Raw genomic sequence first — 15,185 nt, 5'->3', positions numbered from 1 at the left:
ATGAAACAGCTGCAGCAAATTTCACAAAACCTTTCCCTGAGGGGAAGAACGATCACAAACAGCTGGGTAACAGTTTTTTTATTAACAGACATGTCAATGTCAACAGTAACAAAATTTGTTGTCCATTTAAAAAAAAATAAAAAGTGGGTAGCCAAGACAACGCTTCTCCCACAAAATAACTTAATTATGAAAGGGGGGGCGGGGGGAAGCGAAGGATGGTTGTGCTCCTATACTTGAATGTGTATCCATCTCAACCATTCATCAGTACGGGTTAGGGGTCAGGCTAACCCTTTCACTGTCATCCATTTCATGTTGTTTTTCAACCAGTCAAGTAACGTCTTAATAATATAGCGGCAAGGGACGCACTTAAAATATTTATAATGTGGGCATGTCACAAAACCAGGATCGAACCAACAAGCCTTGCTAAAGATTCTCTACAAAGGATTTCAGAAGCCACATGAGAGAAATAGCACAACAGACTGCTAACATACAAAACTACATTCCTTTTTTGCTCCCACTACAACACAGGCCACACTTACTGTATGTGAATTTGTTCCATAGCAGTTTGATGTCTGTGTGCTAATTTAGTGATCCATTCCATTGGATACTCTCTCCCTCCCCCCCCCCCTTAAACATCTGGTAGGCAACACAAGCAAATAGAGACGTGATATGACAAACAAAAACATTTGAAGGATTGGAAAACATATTCTTGATTCAAAAGAAACAGGAGTTTGGGGGGGCATTATATACAAGTGTTTCAGGGTGCAAGTATGTGTGTGCGCCTTAGTCAGCAGTAGATAAACCCATCTTTAACGCATGGGTAATGTAAATCCAGCTGCCCGCAAATGTCTATCCAGGGTAGTGTGAGTATGAGCCGTGAATGCGACCCTGTCCCATCAGATTTAGACACTGCTATAGCCTGCTCGGACACAGAGGTATAAATGGGATGTTCCAATTATTCCTGTTCTTCCATAGGATGGAAGAATTGAACATGCATACATCCCTGTGTCCTGAGAGAGCAACACAGGCGCTAAAGTCGACATGGTACTCACTCTGCGCTCCTGTTATATGTAATGTACAGATTTGTGGTCGTGTGTGTAATGTGTAGGGGGATATATTTATATATATATTTATGAGATGTGTGTGCGGTATATCTGTAGTGTGTGTCATTTATAACATGTAGCTATGAACAAATGCGCGTGCACGCGACTCCCTTAAGGCAGCGGCAGCGTGGTGGTTCTCTCCTCTAGGCCTCACTCTCGCCAGCGGATGAGGTGTTTTGGGCCTCCTCCTCCTCCAGGATGGGCACAATCAGGTTGTCTTTGGACATCAGGTTGTACTTCATCACGAAGCGCGTGAAGCGGTGACATAGGAAGGTTTCGTTCTGCCGGCACAACAGGGTTTATAGTGGGATAACGTCGGCCATCGGTAGGGGTGAGCTTGAGGTGGTGACTAAGTAATCGAATAAGATAGGTATTTATGTTACAATGGCCACAATGAAGTAATGTGGATAAAATATGCATAGAGCATGATTCCCTTTCAGTGATGTATCGTGCTTTATACATTTCCCAACTTCAAATCAATTCACCAACATTCTCCAAAATGTTGGTGAATCGACAGCTCTTTTCCCAAGGGACACTTACCTCATATTTGTCAAATATCTGGCGATGGTGGAAGTACGCGTGCGAGAATATCCTGTAGATGCGGCGGCACACGGAGCCCAGCTTGGCCACAGATGACTCCTTGATGCTAACCCTGGAGGTCAAAGGTAATGTTAACATTTCATTTTTTACCGTTGCATGTAATATTTCTTCCCCTATCGACGATGATATCATGTCTTACCTTCCAAAAGTATAAACGGGCACAACTAGCATGTGTTTATATTAGACACGGTCCACTCACATAGGATGAAAAGCAATGTCATGCCAGTCAGACACTGAGGCATGGTGGTAGGAAGTGTGGGGGCCAGTGGAGACTGACCTGCTTGGAAAGTATTTGTTGCTGTTGAGTAGGCAGGCAGCTCCATCCAGCGTGTGCCTGGTGTAGTCGATGGCAGGGCACTGTGAACACCACCGAGGGGAGGGTGGATTAAAAACAAATGACTATTGAGCCGTTCAGCAGACACTCTTATCCAAAGCAACACAGTCAATTCATCGAGTCACAAAGTCATTGAGGAGCAGGTGGGGGTTACGCATTCTGCTCAAGGGGGGCAAGAGGGAGGCTGCAGACAATTGGGATCGAACCCAGGTATCTTTGTTTGGGAGCCGAATACCCGAGCAACAACACTTTGCTACCCCTTAAGCATTAATATATACAGTCTGAACGGTTAGGATAATAAAGCTCAGCTCTCGCTGTATATGACACAACTTACCCAACAATATTGATTTTATCTCCAATATAGCATATAGGGACTACAGATGAAAAATAGTTTGCATAACTAAATCTGGTACATTTACATCTCCTATGCAATGGACATGTCGATTGATGTACACTGTCCCTTTTAAATGAATAAATAAACACGCAAACACACACATATAATGTATATATTTAAGTAACATGGAAACACTTTAAATGTAATTAAGGGGTGGGGTTGGGAAAGAAGCTCACCTCTTTGGGAGTTTTGTGAGCAGCACATAGAAAGATCCACTGTTCTGTGGCAGTCATCTGGGTACAGGTCTCTGGGTGACACTCGCTCTGAGGGAATTTAACAGTATGCATGTTTAAAATGTGCAGTAAATCTCATAATCTATAATGTTGAAGCACCAACATGAAAAATGCGCCAACCTGCAGTTTGACTGCTAGTCCATTGAGCTCTAGGCAGAATTGCCTGCAATTTAGACGGGCCAACAGGAATAAACATATAAAACGGTATGGTACAATAAATTCAGTTAGACAAAATCACAACTTGTGTGGCAAACGTTTCATGTTAATTCCCTTTCACTGACCGGAGATGCTCATACTTCCAGACCCCCTCGTCCTGTCCCTCTGGAGGCTCCAGGATCTTGTCGATGTTGGAACAGTCCGCCCGGATATTTTGCTGGATGTACTGTAACAGTAAAGAAGGGCCTAGGTCAACACAAATGTTCCATTTTCAACACTAACTACAGATTGTTTAACACAATCCTATTCAATCTCCCAAATATGATTCACAATGGTTGTGAGGATTTGGACACACACACACACACACCTGTTGGACAGCGAGCGTGCTGTCCATCTCTTCAAAGGATTCATCGGGCCAGTTGTAGAAATCCTAGATATTAAAACAATAACAATTTAGAGCAATCATACAATGAGAAAGTTGGTGCATTCTTGCTGAAGCTTCTTGGATAACGTCAACAGAGGCTAGCATGGACATCTAGCTGGTGGCAGGCGTCATCTCCCGTTATAATAAGGGGAAATGTGGAAAAGCCAACACCGATAATAACATTTTATTGTAAGACGTTACCTGGGGACTACGGCGTTAACAGTGGACCAAGTTAGTAACCTGCTTCGTACGAAAGATGTGCCATCGCATTTAGCGTTAGCATTTTAGCGATGATATGGCACCAGGCATCCGCTACTACCATTTTCCCTAGATGGAATCGCCTTTTTTTATTTTCCAATGACATTGAGGCTACTCAAAAGAAAAGTACGAGCCGTCTTGTAAATAAGAACACAATCAAATACGTCAGCATAGGACCAAACAACTCTTTGAGGAAATAGATGATTCGCAGTCTAATGGCCAGTCCCAGGCCAAACCCTGCAGTCCGAGATCCACTTGTACAGGATCAGTGCGCCAGGAAACAAACGTTTTTAAATAAAACACAGCACTCATAAGCCTAGTTCTTTCCCATATAAATGTGTCGGACCTAAATAAACCCACCTTTGCTTTGGTTCCAGGCCGATTCCTCCTGAGAACTGCAGTACCCTCCGCCATGACCATCTCGACAGAATACCCGGATGACAATGAGACGCTCACTTGTACGTACGTCCCATTTCGGGTTTTTTCTTCAGAGGGATCTTAAAAAAATAACACCAGTGTGGCGTCTTATTTATGTAACAGTTTCAACCATTTGTTTTGTACGACGTTTAGCATACTTGATGCAGTAAGTGAGCATTTCGGTAAATCTGGTTTACAAAAACACAATAAAGCCTAATTGTGGTTTACAATGGCCTTTTTCTATCGCGACATTTATTGAATCATAGTAAAACTTGTATAAAATAAAGACAAGACAGAACATAATGAAGAGTTCTTTTATTATTATAACAAAAACATGATTTGGAATTATTTACAATTGACTGACAAATCAAAGACATTAATGAGGCAACGTTACAGCACTTTAGGATGAAAAGGACGTTACATACTATAAAGCACTTTTAATTTTAATTTTCATATTTCCCCAAGATATCTGCATCACGGAACAGGAAATAGTCCTGCAAGAAAAAAATATTTAAAAGTTGTATTACATTTTGATGACACATTAATTACGTAATATAACGAATATGAAATATATAAAAAATGTGGTGATGGTATACCTTGTCGTCCAGAAGGACTTTAGTACCCCCATATTCTGGGAGGAGGACTGAATCTCCGACCTTCACGCAAACTGGCTGCAAAGCTCCGCTCTGAAGAATACAAATAATTATCAGCTAGAGTACATTACTTCTGCATTACTTCAAGTGACTTTGTTTTCTTCAATGATGAGGTAGTAAGTACCTTATTGATAGAGCCCGGCCCCACTGCAACCACTGTAGCCTGCAGCACCTTGCCTTGGGCCTTCTCAGGTAACATGATACCCCCTTTGCTCATAGTCTCTGCTGCCAGGCGTTCAACCAACACCCGGTCGAACATGGGGAGGAATTTTCTGAAAGCCTGGAGAAGAGAGAAATAAAAAAGGGGAGGGGGACATACATGAATTTATTTACAGTTCATTAACGGAGGGGGACACTACATATATTCCACTGAAAGATTTTATAGCCAATTGTGAACACTAGGGGTCGCTCTTGATTCATTGAATAACCCTGCGTAAAAGAAAAAAGGAAGCCATGAATCTTGAGCAGGTTTTTCTGCCTGTAGTAATCGTCCAAAAAATAAATACATTCACATTAACGTTACACACATACACTTCCTTGGATTGTACAATTGTGTTAGTACGATTAGGACTGTGATTAAGCTAATACAGAACATCTCTAACAATCTTCACCCACCCAGGGCTGTCAAATACTTTGCAGCGATGATCCCATTTTGAAAAAGGGAGATGAATAAACAGGACAATCTAATCGAATCAAGTCTTGCATAGCCAAGTGAGGATTTTGTTAATAAGCTTTTAGATACAGACATCCCTCTGTTAATCCACAAGGGGGATTAGGTTAATCAGTGTGGTAGTTTGAAAGAGGATGGTGCGTCAAGACAGGGGTTGAAGCAAGGGCACATGTCAATCTAAGGAACCTAATTTAAGGTAGCATCAAAACCATTAGCATCATTCACAAATAAGTTGTGTGCCACTGATGATTGCATGTATAGCATGTTAGCATGTAGTTACCATTAGTGTACCATCTTATAAAATACCAATCTGACTGCAGTCAAGGTCTTTTGAGATTTAGAACACCAGCTGCAGCCAGTCAGACACTGTTGGATCATGGGATGTGTGACCTTGTGTGAAGGTTGTTGAAGTATGAGGGGGGGGTAGAAGGCCATCCTGGTTCCAGCCAGTTGAATGTCCCAGAGGAGATACATTAGCAGGGGAGGGGGTCAAGTGAGAATGTTTACCCATTCACAGAAGGACAAAGACTGATAACCTACTGATAAACCGGGGTATTTATTCAAAAAGGGCTAGGATTTTGGAGGGAGCCAAGAATGTGCAAAGTCTCCCAATGTAGAGAAGGTTTCAACGGTAGTATGTTAGTAACCTTTACAGTTCGAAAAGAGTTCCACATAATGTTCTAACATTCAAGTCCTGCTTGCCGACATTAAATCAATGACAGTTAGGAAATATAAATTGTAACCCCTGAAGAGTGGGCGTCTGTCCATTCACTCTTGAACATAGTTGTATATGATGATGTAAAAATAGGTTTAAAGAAAAAATAGCCCAGTCCTTTTTAACATGATGCAATACCCCTTCATTATTTATAAAAAGACAAGTCACGCAGTATAAAAAAGGTTTGCGTCATCAGCAAGCGCCAACATACTAATATGATATAAAACGTGTAGTGACGGCCAACTACTCGCACATAAATATCCTTCGATCGAGAATAAAAATTCCCCAACTTGATGAACTCGAGGTTGTTTGGGCCCACCTCGTTTCATTCATTCTTCCTTTTTTTTTTTTTTTACAGAGTCACATGTCATTATTGCAACCACGAATGTTACTGTATACACTTATGTTAGCAACACAATTCACAAAACGCATGTTAGGTTAAATGAAATGCAGTTAGTTTGTCCTGAAACGGTGAAGTTAGGTAAGGTTACTTCACATTGCACTCATACTGAACACACGCAGTTGACTACTAGGTCACCGTGGGGTTAACTGGCATGTTAACTGGCTATGCATTCAATGCAATCTGTTTGACGTAAAGACCGAAATGAATGTTTCTTATTGTATTACTCTCCATCACAGCTTGACCTTGCCATGGATCAAAGTTGAACACCGGCTAACATATCTTTAGCTAGCTGCTACCAGTACTAGAGCTAGGTCAGATTAATAATCTGTCTAACACCATCAATGAAACTGATAGTTACAATTTAACATAGCATATTGTCAGATTTCCTCGCAATCACCTTACCATTTTATGTATTTGGACTTGAGCTGCTGTACCCCGATTTCTTCGTGAGCGTTGATGTGACACACTGAGGCAGATCCACGTGAGGAAGTATCCAGAAGGATCCGCGCATGCGCACCCACGACGTTAATTTTATAGACCCAATGCTAGAATTTTCCATCCGCAGAGGCCACCACACAATCGGAAATGTTTGCAATTAATGGACAAATATATGGATTTGTCATAGGGATTGATGTATGACATATAAACACAATTCATGTGTCGATTTTTGGCGTTTGCAACAATCATCCAAATTGCACAACGTCAACTTTGACCTATAGTTTTGCTCCAATGGTACGCACGCAAATTCTAGAAACCCTTGCCCCGGAACGAGCATTTACGAATAAAAAACTTTGCACTTAACAACAAATACGTTTTGGTTCCCATAGTATTTATATAATAGAATATAAATGTAATATTTATGTCTTCATGCACTGAAAACACTGGCGTTCCTAAACAAAAGCAAACCTGATTTAAAGCAGTTAACGTATCTAGTTATATATATGCATAGTTGGGGGCGGACTTGAAAATCACCCGGATGTGATAGACCATGTGCACTTCTGCCTCTCCGAAGCTCAGTTACGCTGCTCTGCTGTCCTCTCCTTATTACGTTATATCATTCCGTGCTGTAGACCTGTGACAACAGCCACCACCAATTTACAAGTAAGTACATTGATTTCGTACATATTGTTGAACCTCTTTTGGTACATGTTTCCTTACATGCGCTTTTTGCTATATACATTCATTTGGTGCCTTACTATTTTCGGGGCGATTTCAAAGCTTAATAGCTAACGTTAGGATAGTTTTGGCTAGCTGTCTTTGATAACTCATCATAAAGGACATCCAGTCCTCAAATGGGTTACTAGTTGGGGTTATTATTCAGCCTGCTGTGCAACATTATCGTGTATATGGCTAGATGTTTCCGCTAAACGTTGTGCGCTGACATTGAATGAACCCAACATTATAATAATGTGCGCCACAAGGTTTTATGGTGAATCTAGTATCACCGTTGTTTTATTAATTTACGCACGATGGCAACTGTAATCTAGAGTACATGTCCGTTCAGTTTGAGTAAGGTGTGTGAAAAAAGGTTTGAGGTGTTAGCAGAATGTTCTAGTAGCTGATCTTCAGCCATTCATCAAGGATGGGGAGGTACTTGCACACATGCTGTTCGAGTATGACCTTGTGACGCGTGACCTGAGCAGTACACGTGGGTGTGCAACCCGGAACCGGCTACCATCTGTTATAAAATTATAAATGTATTTATATTGAAGTAATTGCAGGTCACGGCCATACCACAGTCCATTTAAAAGCAAATGATCGCCGTTGATCTTGGGTCGTGATTCTCTTTCAATGACATTGCATCAGCCTCAATTCGATGGTATTGCTTAGTTACTCGATTTTTGTGGGTCATTATTTAGCAAGTGAGCAAAGGTCACTGGTGGACCGCGATACTTTCGGACACGTCTATAGTCAGGGTGTGTCAAGAAAAAATCTATGCATAAAATATTTCAATCTGACGTGTCTTATTGGGCGAATGCATTCATTATGCATTTAAGTCAAATTCCTTGCTTTGAAATCACAATCAACTTTTTGTTTAGCAATGTAGGCTTATGCTTACGTCGCAGTGTAGGCTGTTTGTACGGACAGGTATATGGCCACATTAAATAAAAACCATGCTTTTCTAATTTAATTTACATTTGGTAATTGTTGCCCAATTCAAATTGAATTGCTTGAAGTTTACGCAGTTCCATTGACCACCACTAAGGGCAATGTTGATGCACCCAATGATCTCATCAATTATAAACTTCTGACTTTGATTTACTCATCAGATTGAACTCTTTAAATCATGCCCAGTACAATGACTAAAGCAACCTGTTATTATTACCTGAGGTCTATCTAATGCATTGAATCTTTGTTGCTCCCACAGAGATGTTCCGTCTAGCCACAGTCATGAGACAGGTGAGGCCAGTGTCAAGGGCTCTGGCACCCCACCTCACACGGGCCTATGCCAAGGATGTGAAGTTCGGAGCTGATGCCCGTGCCCTCATGCTGAAGGGAGTGGATCTGCTGGCTGATGCAGTAGCCGTGACTATGGGCCCTAAGGTAATGCATCAGATGTTGTTCAATAATCTACCAATTTGGTTAAACATTTATTTTACGTGGTTTACAGCTTTCAATCATCCTCCTCTATAATTTATATATATATTCAAATTATTCTACACTATGTAGTTTTGTTTCGGATAGCAACTCTCTATGAAAGGGTGATGGCCTATTTTAGTTATTGAACAGGGAAACCGAAAAAAAAAATGAAACTCTAAAAAGGTCTCCAAAACCCACCAACTTAACATTACCCCCCTCATCCGCGAACAGCCATTCGTTGCACTATTTGGATCAAAATAAAAAATCCAGTATAACTGAATCCTTTAAATACATAAGGTATTTTGGTTAAAGGACGGCTCATAAGCTCGTCTTCATTAGGCTGTGTGTATTCCATCCGTCATTTTACCGTTGCGACTATTAAAGGAATAGGGCGCATATTCGCATCTCGGCAGATTAAATTGGTTTTAAGGTGTGTGAAGACTTTATTTTTCATCGGATGTGACCTGACAAAGCAGGTCGTCTTCACATGCGTGTAGGCCAAGACATTTGAAAAGTAATTTCAGCGTTCGAATAGTATAATTTGTTTTACTATTCAAATAATTTAAGATTCCTGTAATTCGTTCCAACAGCCCTAACATGTTCCAAGTTGTCTTATTTTGAGGTACTGATCCATTCCACTTTCTTCCATCGTAGGGCCGCACAGTGATCATTGAGCAGAGCTGGGGCAGCCCCAAGGTCACCAAGGACGGCGTGACCGTGGCCAAGAGCATCGACCTCAAGGACCGCTACCAGAACATCGGCGCCAAGCTGGTGCAGGACGTGGCCAACAACACCAACGAGGAGGCCGGCGACGGCACCACCACCGCCACAGTGCTGGCGCGCGCCATCGCAAAGGAGGGCTTCGACTCCATCAGCAAGGGGGCCAACCCCGTGGAGATCCGGCGCGGCGTCATGAACGCCGTCGACGTGGTCATGACGGAGCTGAAGAGGCTCTCCAAACCCGTCACCACCCCCGAGGAGATCGCACAGGTAAAGTACATTCCCTGTTTGTACCAGTCCTATATTTTATACTTGCTGACTGGCTGTAGCATATTCATGTGCTGTTGTCTGGAGTTAAAACATCTGACAACGCTCTTTTTCTTTAGGTTGCCACAATTTCAGCCAACGGAGATGAGGAGATTGGAAGCATTATTTCCAACGCCATGAAGAAAGTGGGCCGCAAGGGAGTCATCACCGTGAAGGTAAGAACCGCGGTGCTATACCTCCTTGATGATATGATCCGGCTGACGCAGACTTCCGTCATGTCATAATTTGGTGCCTGTCTGTAATATAGGATGGCAAGACTCTGCACGACGAGCTGGAGATAATTGAGGGTCTGAAGTTTGACCGCGGCTACATTTCTCCCTACTTCATCAACACCGCTAAAGGTAACGTGTCCTTCAAGTTAACGTGTGTCCTTCAAAATAAATTCTGTTGCAATAATAACATTCCTGGTAATGTTGTCTTTTGTCACATGAGTAACCTTCCCCGCCCTCCCCTTTCTCTCCAGGCCAGAAGTGTGAGTTCCAGGACGCCTACCTGCTGCTGAGCATGAAGAAGATTTCCACCGTCCAGAGCATTGTTCCTGCCCTGGAGATTGCCAACCAGCAGCGCAAGCCTTTGGTCATTGTGGCTGAGGATGTGGACGGAGAGGCCCTAAGTACTCTGGTTCTCAACAGGTAGAGTTTCTTTTGTCCCTTTTTAGTCTTGATTGTAATAATCTTGGGGCTTGAACCTAGTGGCCATCATGCATTCACAATATACTCGGCCACTGAGGTCATTGTCACAGGGGTGTGCCTAGCCAGGGAGTAGATTACATCTCATTGAACTAACTGGTTGTCATGGGATTGTGTCTGTTTATTTATCCATTTATTCATACAATGATTTACCTTTTCTTAAGCCTAAACCTTGAACTTGTAATGAGTTACCATAAAATTTGAGATTATTGACCTTAATACAAGCTATCTTTTGGTGGAATATAACCAAAGAGAGCCCAGCAACGTGTTGATTTGTTTGTTTGAGTTTATGCGCTTTTATATTTCAGACTCAAGGTTGGCCTCCAGGTGGTTGCTGTTAAGGCTCCAGGCTTTGGGGATAACAGGAAAAATCAGTTGATGGATATGGCCGTCGCCACTGGTGGCACTGTAAGTTGCTCTTCCTGACTCGGGGTGACCTCGCTTTTATTTTAAGATGGCATCATGCAGTTAGTCTTACTTGGTTTCCTTACCTCCGCAGGTGTTCGGTGATGACGCCGTGGGCCTGGCTCTAGAAGACATCCAGGCTCATGACTTCGGCAGGATCGGAGAGGTGCAGGTGACCAAAGACGACACCATGCTGCTGAAGGGCGGCGGCAGCGCGGAGGCCGTGGAGAAGCGTGCCGCAGAGATCATCGAGCAGCTGGATGAATGCACCAGTGACTACGAGAAGGAGAAGCTCAACGAGAGGCTGGCCAAGCTCTCCGACGGCGTGGCTGTCCTTAAAGTGAGGACTTTCTTCTTTAACTATGCCAGTATAGCATTTTAATTCAAAGATGCGATTGGGTTTTTTGTAAGGGTTAAATGACAACCAAACCCCAACGCCTATTGTAGAATGATTTGCATCGGCTGACTTCCTTAACCAACGTGAATGCTTAGTAAATGTGGATGCAACACTTGTCCTCTCATTGAAACATAATTTAAGGGAAGTTTATAAGGCATCCTGCAGCCCTGCGCCAGTAAAAAAAAAAATTCTGGGTTTAAGTAGTAGTATTCTCCAATTATAGATCGGAGGAACAAGTGACGTGGAGGTGAACGAGAAGAAGGACCGCGTGACCGACGCTCTGAACGCCACCCGGGCCGCCGTGGAGGAGGGCATTGTGCCCGGCGGCGGCTGTGCCCTGCTGCGCTGCATCCCTGCCCTGGACGCCATGAAACCCATCAACCCCGACCAGAAGATCGGTGAGCCGAAATCGCCAAAACAAGAAAGCACCATGGATTACTGCGGAACTCATTTTGGAGTTCTCCATCATGTTTGTTTTTTTGAACACTGTAAAGAACGACACTTTCCACCACAGGTATCGATATCATCAGGAGGGCGCTCCGTATCCCAGCCATGACCATTGCCAAGAACGCCGGTGTGGACGGCTCCCTCGTGGTGGAGAAGATCCTGCAGGGAGGAGCCGAGCTGGGCTATGACGCGATGAAGGGAGAATTTGTCAACATGGTGGAGACGGGCATCATCGACCCCACCAAGGTATGCCGGTGATTTCTGTTGCACTCATACAGTGTGTGTGGACGTAGAGCCTACGTCATTAATTTGCATGCGACTCTGCTGCCCCTCTGTGCCTTACTTGGGGATGAGTATCCAAGCGGTTTACTGTCTCCCCCCTGCAGGTGGTGAGGACGGCGCTTATGGACGCCGCGGGCGTTGCTTCCCTGCTGTCCACCGCTGAGTGTGTTGTCACGGAGATCCCCAAGGAAGAGAAGGAGATGCCAGGTGGCGGAGGCATGGGTGGAATGGGCGGCATGGGTGGCATGGGAGGAATGGGCGGCATGGGTTTCTAAGCCAGCACCATAAACAAAGATAAGACTTCGGGGCAGAGTTGTGCCAGGGAGAGAAGAGCCTCCCAGCCACCGAGCTCCCTCCCCCCACCACCACGGCCTGCCCAAACCGACTTGCCATCAAGTTTTGTTGGGGCTGCAAATGGTTGGTTGAATCCCCACTGCGCACATCCGCCTACCACCCCTCTCATTCCTCCCTCCCTCCCCCCCTTACTGGTTCTTAGAAGAAAGCTTTGCCCCACCCAGCACCACTGCGTCCTCCTCGCCTTTTCTAACCCATACACATAATTAAGCTCATCATCCATGGACTGGGGGGCAGAGGACCAGCCAGTGTCCCTGTTTACACCCTCCAGTGCTGTCCAAGAAATCATAACGAAAGAGTACAATAAATGTATATGTAGGTGAATCTGTTAAATGATATATGGGAGAAGAAGCTAACGTACATCTTTATTTTATTACTCTTGCAAGAAATAATCTCAAAGATTATTTCTGTCAAGTGTTATGAATACTAAAAAACAAACTGTATTAATGTACAATGTTGATGGAGAAACTCGAGCCTAGCCAAGAATGTTTCGTCATCAAATATATTTGTTTGTTCAGTTTTGTCCGTTTTATACATGTCCTGGGTTCATATATGGCTTAAAAACTCAACTAAGGTGAGCCAATTAAACCAATGTTCTCTGGCATATGAGCATTTGCAGACATTTATTGTGATGCTGGGTTAATACTTCTGATCATCTGATCGGTTACAGATCAGGTTTGTATATGACCATTGTAGTTGGACAAAAGTGCCTCGTTTAGAAATGTGAAACAGCAAGGTTTTGAGAAGTCTGATGTGGCCATCTTAAACCTGCCGCAATACATTTCTGTTTTACGCCTTTTGCTCGAATACCATCTTAAACATCATGAGAGAACGCATGGGCAGCTGAGTTTTAAATTAATTTAGCAGATGATGTTCTGGGTAGGACTGGCTGGGCTGGGTAACCTGGTGGTGCTCGAGTTGAAAATATGTTTTGGACCATGTCGCAGGTCTGAAAAAAATGTTTTCCTGTTCACCTGCTGTCAAACGTCCACCATATGGACTCTTTGGTCCTCCCATCAGTGTGAACCATCTATGCTAATTGGATGCCATTAACGACAAACAAGCCCAAATAATGTTACTTTTACAACCTATGGGGTGGTACGTCTGTAGAACATTATTCCATTGCAGTTCAGCAAGCAATTGTCTTTCAGTTTCTGTTTTGTACTATGTAGTCCATAATTACCGGTGATTTTGTTTTTTTTATTTAATAAAAACAATTATATTGAAATGTTTCCAAAATGGTATTTTTGCTAAATACTTTGTATATAAACAACTTGCTTTTTAGTAAGTATGAAATTGGGTTATTTACTAGATCTTTCTCCTTCAACCAGCCAAACAACACAGGCTAAATGAGTGCACATTCTGTCTTTTCATAGCTGCAGTACATTTTAGATTTGCTGGATTTATTTGAACATCTTTATTTAGGTGGCAAACTTGACAATTCTCCCACAGTTGAATGGAAAAAGGAAATGTATTACTAATATAAAAAAGCCTTTAAGGGTTTGTGTATGCCTTTTGAGGTATACACAAAAAGTATACACATACGTCTTAGTTATTTAAGATGAATGGGAAGTACACATCTTTCAAAAGTATATTTTAGCATAGAAAGTTTAAAGTAAATGTATTTGGAGGTAGTGAATGGAGGCAAAATGCTGCCATGAATTTCCAACTTGACCTTTGCATTTCTGTCATAACAGCGATCCAAACTCAGGTCTATTCTTACCTTTCCCATGATGAGTCTATTTGTGGTAGAACCCCTAGGTCCCTGACCTGGGCTTAAATAAAATGGATTCACTCAACAACGCACGAAAGAACACGAAAGAAAGCAGAGTTTTTCTATAAAAAATAGTTTTATCATGCAGTCAGTAGATGTAGGCAATCCAATCCAATTCTGTTTACACAAAAATAAGCTCAGATAAACAATCTCCAAACATTAAAGAAACTTAAGAATATATCCTATATAGTTTAGCAGTACAATATATACATTTCTCTTGCATCTTGATATTGGTATATACATTACAACTCTTACCATACCAATAAATATGTTAAATGAATATATTAAAACAAATGTTCAAAATACAAAACAATTGTGCCACTGATCGAGTGGCACCAGAATAGGTTGGGTTTGAATGTTGGAATTGTCAGTGGGTTGCAGAGCATCAGATCCTTCCCTGAAACACAGCCCTCTGGCATGACCAGGTGTGAGTCCAGGTGTCCCAGGTCACTGTCTAGCTAGTTTGGGTCCATTTTGTTTTAAGACAGTGCTTATTATTGCTTACTCAATGATCATTTTTGAAAGCCATTATTGCACATTATCAAATATAAACACTGTGTGATATAAATGGTCATCCAGCGTTGCACAGTCAGAATGATCGAAGAGAAAAGTGTCATACTGCCATCGCTTTGAAGAGAGCACCTCTATAAACTCATAGTCTGAGTGTGCAAATCTGGCCAGTTTGGCAGTAGAATTTTCTTTAGGGGTGAAAAACAAGGAAATTAAATCCAACCACATAATGTAACAACAAGCTTTTCTAAACATTTAAAGAACAGCTGTGAAAGGTTCTTTATTTTTCCCATTGGCACTAACCCTGTGTTGACTTGATTTGATGGGGCTAGTTATATAT

General features: G+C 42.5%; 2 protein-coding genes across 4 annotated transcripts; one reads left to right on the top strand and one right to left on the bottom strand.

The window, feature by feature from the left end:
* Positions 1-63: 63 nt before the first annotated feature.
* LOC307073580 (MOB-like protein phocein) lies at positions 64-6,897 on the bottom strand. Of its 3 annotated transcripts, XM_079733472.1 has the most exons (9): positions 6,763-6,897; positions 4,697-4,852; positions 3,188-3,250; positions 2,946-3,046; positions 2,785-2,827; positions 2,608-2,694; positions 1,981-2,060; positions 1,644-1,755; positions 64-1,384 (listed from the first exon to the last, which is right to left on the bottom strand). In XM_079733472.1, the coding sequence occupies exons 1-9, from the start codon at positions 6,763-6,765 to the stop codon at positions 1,247-1,249; spliced, it is 783 nt and encodes a 260-aa protein (XP_079589598.1). In that variant the 5' UTR covers positions 6,766-6,897; the 3' UTR covers positions 64-1,246. The 3 variants fall into 3 exon arrangements, with proteins under 3 accessions (XP_079589598.1, XP_079589597.1, XP_079589596.1); XM_079733471.1 differs by lacking the exons at positions 4,697-4,852; positions 6,763-6,897 and adding an exon at positions 3,863-3,957; XM_079733470.1 differs by lacking the exons at positions 64-1,384; positions 1,644-1,755; positions 1,981-2,060; ... (2 more) ...; positions 2,946-3,046; positions 3,188-3,250 and adding exons at positions 4,226-4,413; positions 4,516-4,605.
* A 465-nt stretch (positions 6,898-7,362) lies between these two features.
* On the top strand, positions 7,363-13,783 carry hspd1 (heat shock 60 protein 1). The gene is made up of 11 exons (XM_079733351.1): positions 7,363-7,461; positions 8,729-8,904; positions 9,595-9,930; positions 10,047-10,142; positions 10,235-10,328; positions 10,451-10,619; positions 10,985-11,084; positions 11,176-11,421; positions 11,702-11,876; positions 11,993-12,171; positions 12,312-13,783. The coding sequence occupies exons 2-11, from the start codon at positions 8,731-8,733 to the stop codon at positions 12,480-12,482; spliced, it is 1,740 nt and encodes a 579-aa protein (XP_079589477.1). The 5' UTR covers positions 7,363-7,461; positions 8,729-8,730; the 3' UTR covers positions 12,483-13,783.
* The last annotated feature ends 1,402 nt before the right edge of the window (positions 13,784-15,185 follow it).

Source organism: Pollachius pollachius, assembly GCF_949987615.1.
Source record: "Pollachius pollachius genome assembly, chromosome: 3".
In the NCBI taxonomy this organism is placed as follows: Eukaryota; Metazoa; Chordata; class Actinopteri; order Gadiformes; family Gadidae; genus Pollachius; species Pollachius pollachius.
Note: the sequence above shows the minus strand (reverse complement) of the source record. Positions and strands in the feature narration are given on the sequence as shown.

What these genes read in the sequence shown, in the direction of transcription:
- hspd1 (XM_079733351.1), top strand. Translation starts at nt 8,731, where the DNA reads ATGTTCCGTCTAGCCACAGTCATGAGACAGGTGAGGCCAGTGTCAAGG. An exon ending in AGGGAGTCATCACCGTGAAG is followed by an intron (nt 10,143 to 10,234) that starts GTAAGAACCGCG and finishes TCTGTAATATAG; the next exon opens with GATGGCAAGACTCTGCACGA. An exon ending in CCGTCGCCACTGGTGGCACT is followed by an intron (nt 11,085 to 11,175) that starts GTAAGTTGCTCT and finishes TTACCTCCGCAG; the next exon opens with GTGTTCGGTGATGACGCCGT.
- LOC307073580 (XM_079733472.1), bottom strand. An exon ending in TGGAAGTATGAGCATCTCCG is followed by an intron (nt 2,828 to 2,945) that starts GTCAGTGAAAGG and finishes TCTAAATTGCAG; the next exon opens with GCAATTCTGCCTAGAGCTCA. An exon ending in CTCACAAAACTCCCAAAGAG is followed by an intron (nt 2,061 to 2,607) that starts GTGAGCTTCTTT and finishes TGGTGTTCACAG; the next exon opens with TGCCCTGCCATCGACTACAC.